Below are 6,832 nucleotides of genomic sequence, written 5' to 3'. Positions count from 1 at the left end.
TGTTGTAAGTATTATAATGATCATTAATTTAAACTTCCCCTGTTGTAGATAAAATTTAAAACCAAATGCTGTTTAGCTAGTATTAGGGTGGTACTGTCTCTAGTCGAGCCTTGTAGTTTGTGTCTAAGTGTTCAATTTTGAATCATATAAAAATTTAACGTACAATCATTAACGTATTCAGTAGGAAGAGTGGGCACGTATGCACGCATAAGAACTGCCACTGCTGGCTGTGCCAGCTCACGACGAAGGCGCAGATGGTGATGCGCTACCAACAGGCCTTATGGCGCCATCAGGGGCGTGAGATGGCCAAGAATAACATATTTCCTCAGCATGGGCTCACCAGTAGGCAGGTATGTGCAAGTAATTTTCGTTGATGCAAGTAATTGATGAATTGATGTGCAATTAATTTTCATAAAAAAGTATTAAATTCGAAAATTTAAAATATCAGTGGGCTGGAGCAGAAGAAGCAGTGTAAAAATATATTAAATAATCTAACGGACTTGTCAATATTTAACAAGTGCAAGGTACAAAAGTCAGAGCGAGCCAGAATATCTAAAAAATGTTACTTAGATTCACTGTGAACTGAGTTGTTTACGTCTGATCGCACAAAATTTAAAATACTGTCGAGTAGGTAGTTATTACTTCTGTAAGGTTAAATAATTGCAGTTTAATAATGTAACAATATTATTTTCAGTTGTGCGACAAGTGCCGCAACCACATAAAGTTCTCCAAAAAGCGTGGTCACAAAGGAAAATGCCAGTTCGAGAATTGTAAATGTGCATACTGTCACCTGACCGACATGCGTCGGCTTATCATGAAGCATCAGCAGAGAGTGCGACGGGCGAACGTGACGGCCAAGGTAAGCTTTTGGCACGTTAATATGAACATGATAGTCTGGTAATTTTAATATCGAACCTTTCTGTACACAAGGATTTGATTATTAATAATTTTGTTTTGATAGCACAACCAGTACGAAACAACCCTCGCGAAGATAAAGTAACTAGTTACTTTATCTTCTTACTCGTGTCGCGTTGGAATCGGGTGATTGCGGGTTTTTAAGAAATATTAATGAGGAAAATTATTTGGGGATCTTCGCTTATTCGCGATTTTCTAAGAAAGTCGCTTGACAGATGAAAACAGCCCGCGGAACTCGATCAGCATGTTTTACAAAACAAACATACCTACAATTGTAAGAAAACATAAATAATTTAAAATAAGATACAAATATTAACGATATAGCTTAATTATAAATAATAAAAAATTATGAATTAGGATAAAGTATACTTTAAGTACAATTTTATACTCAGAAATTGGAAGCTTCATCGCCTGACAGTGACGCCACTCGCCTACATGAGATAGTAAATTACATAAGATTGGATGTTTTTAAGGTGTTATCGTTCGCTAAATTCTCCATCGCGGATTTCACATTCCGCGTCCGGGTCTGTAACATAACTCCCGCGATAAGTAGGGTATTAACGAACATTGAGATGCAGTTCCATTGAGAGAAGCAAGTTAATGCTCTCCAAGGTCCTTTACAGTGTTGAGATGGGATTTATACGGCGTAGTTCTTGTTCATGATGATGAAAGCCACTCGATTTCCTATCTTTTTGCGCCATTCTTATCTCCATTGTTGAACAGCACACGGCGTTGCTGCCAATGTCTCGGACTTGTGTACAGGGAACTATGCTACGTTAAATTTTTGAGGTCGATTCTTATTTTCCAAGTTCACAAGCGAACTAACGTGATCTTCCAATGTTCCCTAATGTGCTTAATATAACCTTCGGCTGTGTTTGACATTTTTAGTTGGCTGTCCGCCTTCACTTCTTTGCACTGTACATGAGTCGTTACGTCCACAGCTTATCTCAAGTGAAATCGATGACGACGAAGACAGTAAAAGCGAGAGCCACGAAGGAGCTCATCAGAACGATGGTGCTGAGGCCTTAGAAAGGGACATCAACGATGAGGGAAACAGTGAAGAAGCTATTGTTGGGGCTATAAAAGCGGCCACTCTTACCATAGAAGCTTTATCCAAACATTTTGGACTGATTTCTTCAACAGGCGTCGTTCCACGCACGAATAAAAGCTCTGCAGTCAATCGACCCCCTCTGAAAAGAAAGGGTACTCCCCCTAGTGGGATCCTTCAAGCCGATGCCCTGTCAACTTTGGTGCAGTTTCGGGCCACCCAAACGTTGCCGCCGACCGTCATGACGAACTATAACGTTCAACTATACCCCGACCTCGTCCCTAATTCTTGGGAGAAACCTGACAGCAGGCTGTCTCCACCTGGCAGCAGTTTGTCTCCGCCTGACAGCAGGATGTCTCCACTTGACAGCAGGATGTCTCCACCTGACTGCAGGATGTCTCCACCTGTTTCCGTGGCTTCTTATTCCATCGCCAATTATTCCCCACAAACGCCCACGCCCAGCCATGCGACAGCTGCCATCTACGAGGTGAATGAGTTTTGATTTTCAACCGTTTATTACTGTGAGGAGATTCGAAGAAATGACTGCATAACATATCCATTACAACGTAATTCGCTTTAAAATAGGTTCAGGCAATCACACACATACAATCAGATCATCATTGTTCTTTCAATCATCATCATTAGGTCTATCTTAACTTTCATAATTTGAAGCCATAGATTTAGTGTGCGTTAGCAGTATCGTCCTTACCATAGATTGGAAGTTTCTCGGTGATTGTTGTCGTAAATCACTTTGAAATTATTATACGTTTGAAAATTTTTATCATGCCTGTTTTTATCATCATAGTAACTTATGATCATTATATAATTAGATCATCATAATCATAGCAACCATCACCATTATTTATGTCAATCTCAAATGGCAAAATTTGAAGCCAAAGTTTTCTCACGTTTGAGAAACGCTCATTACAATAAATACTTTCGCGCAGATTGGAATCTTTCATCATTTTGAAAATGATTATGCACATGCAAAATTTGATCATGTATATATGTTACCGAAATACGATTTTTAAGATGATGCAGTTAAATCCCGTAGTTTCTCTGTTTATATTGTGATTATTTGAGATAAGTCTTTTTTTAAACCCCATGCAGTCGTATCATTCACTCCTAATACATGCTCTTTTATTTTCGATAGTGCCCATGCAAAGTATTTAAAGTTGTAGCTTTACTTGCAGGCCACCGCACCCATTAAACAGGAGATCAAAGACGAAGATGGCTGGCCAAATACACCCGCCGCAGAACCAAGTTTCATCCACCCTCATTTCTCGCCTGCACTGCCGCCTCATAAAGGAGCCCCAATGTTGCTTCCTCCTTCGCACTCAACGTACCTGAACCGCATGCCACCATTTTATCCGTTGGTGTCACAAGCAAACGAAGCCGGTGCCGCGCCACAGATGTTCTCGCCTTTTCGAGGTAATATGCCTCCGATGTTCAGCAGTGCGTGCTCGTTCCTGTTTAAAAAGTCGCCTCAGTCGGACTACAGTTCCATGTCGAAAGCACTCGACTCGTGCAAAAATCGCAGCATTAGGGACATGCGTGAGGGCTGCCACAACTATGAGAACGACAGTGGCGTCGCTGATCGTGATGAGTTCATGTACGAGAAACTGTTCTCCCGCGGAGTAATCGGCCACTCCGCAGAACGTATAACTGTGCGAGACAGCATATCTGTAACTCAGACTGCTCCTTCCAACGCTCCTGAAGGGTTTGACTACTTCGCTAAAATGGAACTCCAAAGGCAATTTCCTAAACATTTTGCAAGGATCGCTGAACAAACTTATCCTGTACATTCGCCAGCAAGACATCCTCTTTTGCCTGTTCCTCTGGTCGATTCTCAGCCTGGCATTCATTATACGCTGCATAATCCCATCCAGCCTTGCCCTGTGCGATTGTTGCCACCGGAGCTGAGGTGGCCACTGAGCTTCTTGCGTTACCCGACTCCGATATCATCGATGTATCCAGACCCGCTCCTGTCATATAATCCGATGCTCTTTCCTCGCTCTAACCGGAATTTACCTTAGCGGCTTATTTGAATAATCTGTCCACACGGAGTGAAATAATTAACTGACATCACGCTTTTTGTAGCTTAGCTGACATCGCGCTGCCTCGTGATTCAGATATACCTGGCTATTTATCCAGCTTTCAATTTCTAAATACGTAATCGTGTATGGATTTTCTGCTGGTAAGAATTTGTACTTATCGGAGAGAGTTGCACTTCAAATGTGAATCGATCGACGATCGATTAGGTGTGATTTTATTTCATTCTATGTCCAGCATGAGAAATTTGCTTAGATGATAAATAATTGTTAGAAAATGTGCAATTATATTTCATTGGCCCAAACAGCCAATAAAAAAAAATGCTGCGCATCCTGCATGTTCTATTTCTGTGACTTGACAGCCATGGATGCTCTCTTGGTTTTTGCTTAAAATTTCTATTTATTTCAGTCATTGCTTTAAATGAGCTTCTTATTTTGTGTTGATGCTCCTACAAGAACTCGCGATGATGATAAATATGTACCTACACAAAGGCTTTATTTCTGATGTGTGTTTTATATCTCTCCTTTGATTATAATTTTTTTGTGATGTGGTGTTTGCGGTTTAGGATGTATAGTGAGCCCTATTTTTAACTGTAGCTAACTATGACAGAAAAGTTTTACAAAATTTTACAATTTTTTAACATATTGTTGCACTTCTTCTTTCACAGTTCTAAGAGCAATGCAAAGTAAAGAGTCTGATTAGGTAATCAGAAACGAATCATAATCGAAGAGTTTCTCCGGAGTGAATGGAGTGATGCTGTGACTAAAACCGGAGGTATTTTAAGCTGTAGAGTGGCGCAGTCTAGACTCCTGCGTCTCGAAATAATTTTCTCGAAATGAACCGGGACAGACGAAACGAGACGAGAAAATTCCGGGAAAAAAATAACGGGACAGAGGGTAAAATTTGTCCCGGAATAAACGTATGAACCGAGACAAGACTTCTGTCCCGGACTTTAAAACTTGTGTCCCGGTAAATTATGAACCGGGACGAGACAGACAGATTTGAAACGAGACATAACGAGACGAGACGAGATTTGTCTTAATTATTTAAGACAAAACAAGTTTTTCGATTGCGATACGAATCATTTCTAAAACATGGGTTGAAGAATGACAAATTTGTCCCTTATTGCTAATAGGGACATCGACTATAGGGACATCGACTAATTTGTCTGACTATGTTGGGGGACTATCTCTTACTAAATTGACGTCTCCCCGACACATAGCACGTGATCGTTCTTCAGGACTTTAATAAACTTTTCAATACCAAGGATTTTCTTCAATGAATAAACGGTTTCAAGTAAATATAATTAACAATGAATAAATAGAAACAAAACACAACAAACCTAACACCCTAATCCTAACCTGACTTTAACCACTTTAACTTGACTTTAACCGTGCGTTCATTCACTTTCAATTCACTAATCAAGTCCAAATATAGAGTTCATAACTTGGGCTCATGTATCAAGTTCGAACATCGAGGCCTTCCTGAAAATAGAACAAAATAACGCTTGAAATAACTAACTAAAGAATGAATATATAATAAACAAATTAACACGCACAAATAATCAATAACACGAAACTAAAATCACTTCTAAAATTGAACAAACACAAATATAATCACAAAGCTATCGATTAACGTACCTCCACGGCAAGAACACTAGACACAATGACAGGTAAAACGCAATGTTGCTGGAGGTCACGGCTAAGGTGATTGAAAACTAAAACTGACAAAATCAAAATCCTAAACCTAATACATTGCAACTTAAAAATCAGCAATAAATCTATTTACTCTACAACTAAATGACATGGCAATTAATTAGTGGTCCGACAAACACCTCAAACCTGTCGATGTATGCATGGCTGAGTATTGAGTCGAAAATGTTACTCTTAAGTCTTAACTAAGGCTTCGATGGCACTTATGGGAACCGTACGAATATGAGTCGAGTTTATTACGCGTTCGGAACGAGTTCAGGCGCCGTGGAGCGTATAGGGATTAGGGACGCAGTGTCTAGATTAGTCGGCCAATTAGTAGACAGTGGAGTGGAGTCCTGGTAAGAAATTCCTAATAATACTGAAGCTAGTATTAGATTATCTCTGCCTTTAGTAAAATTTTGTGCTACGCCTCCAGGAAATCTTCACAATTGCGCAGTTTCCTGAATTGTTATCAAACACTTGGGCTTGTTTAATTAAATTCCGGGAAATTTTAAGGTACCTATTTTAACCGGGATGTCTCGTCTCGTCTCGGTATCGTCCCGGAACTCCTACGGAGGGCTGAATATTGTCCCGGTTTTTATTGCGAACCGGGACAGAGCCTGTTGTCTTGTCTCGTCTCGGATAAAAAAAATACCAAACGCAGGAGTCTATGGCGCACAATGTCCAATTATTGTAATGGGCATCATAAGTCTGGCATTAACACACTGTTAGACACCCTCTATTTCAACGCCCTGCCTCAATAAGAATAATCCTAAGCTAAATCGCAGAAATGTTTAAGTCACAGGAATTTAATTAAGGAGCAAGACGACAGCCTCTGGCTTGAGCTGGCTGCTGTGCGCGTTTCCGGTTCCAGTAACACGGCGGAACCTGTGACTCAGTTTCTGATCCACCATCGACTCTGTCGTTGATTCCGGCTCCGATGACTGTCTCTTTTGATTTAAACACCGTTGCTATTGACACCGTTGATTCTGTCATCGATGATACTACATCATTGACGTTGTTCCTGACTGGTTGCAACGTCTGCAATCCGTGACTGGTCCTGACGTCTGCAATCCGTGACACTTCCTTCCTCTCCTTAGTATCCTTAGTATTTGTTTGGGACATA

At 40.5% G+C, this 6,832-nt stretch overlaps 1 protein-coding gene across 1 annotated transcript; it reads left to right on the top strand.

Annotated features, from left to right (window-relative positions):
• Positions 1 to 302: 302 nt before the first annotated feature.
• LOC108680919 lies at positions 303 to 5,178 on the top strand. The gene is made up of 6 exons (XM_018169850.1): positions 303 to 350; positions 695 to 859; positions 1,389 to 1,439; positions 1,857 to 2,450; positions 3,157 to 3,716; positions 5,151 to 5,178. The coding sequence occupies exons 1-6, from the start codon at positions 303 to 305 to the stop codon at positions 5,176 to 5,178; spliced, it is 1,446 nt and encodes a 481-aa protein (XP_018025339.1).
• Positions 5,179 to 6,832: the final 1,654 nt, after the last annotated feature.

Source organism: Hyalella azteca, unplaced genomic scaffold (assembly GCF_000764305.2).
Source record: "Hyalella azteca isolate HAZT.00-mixed unplaced genomic scaffold, Hazt_2.0.2 contig12323, whole genome shotgun sequence".
Taxonomy (NCBI): Eukaryota; Metazoa; Arthropoda; class Malacostraca; order Amphipoda; family Hyalellidae; genus Hyalella; species Hyalella azteca.
The sequence above is the reverse complement of the archived record's forward strand: the minus strand, read 5'-3'. Positions and strand labels throughout refer to the sequence as shown.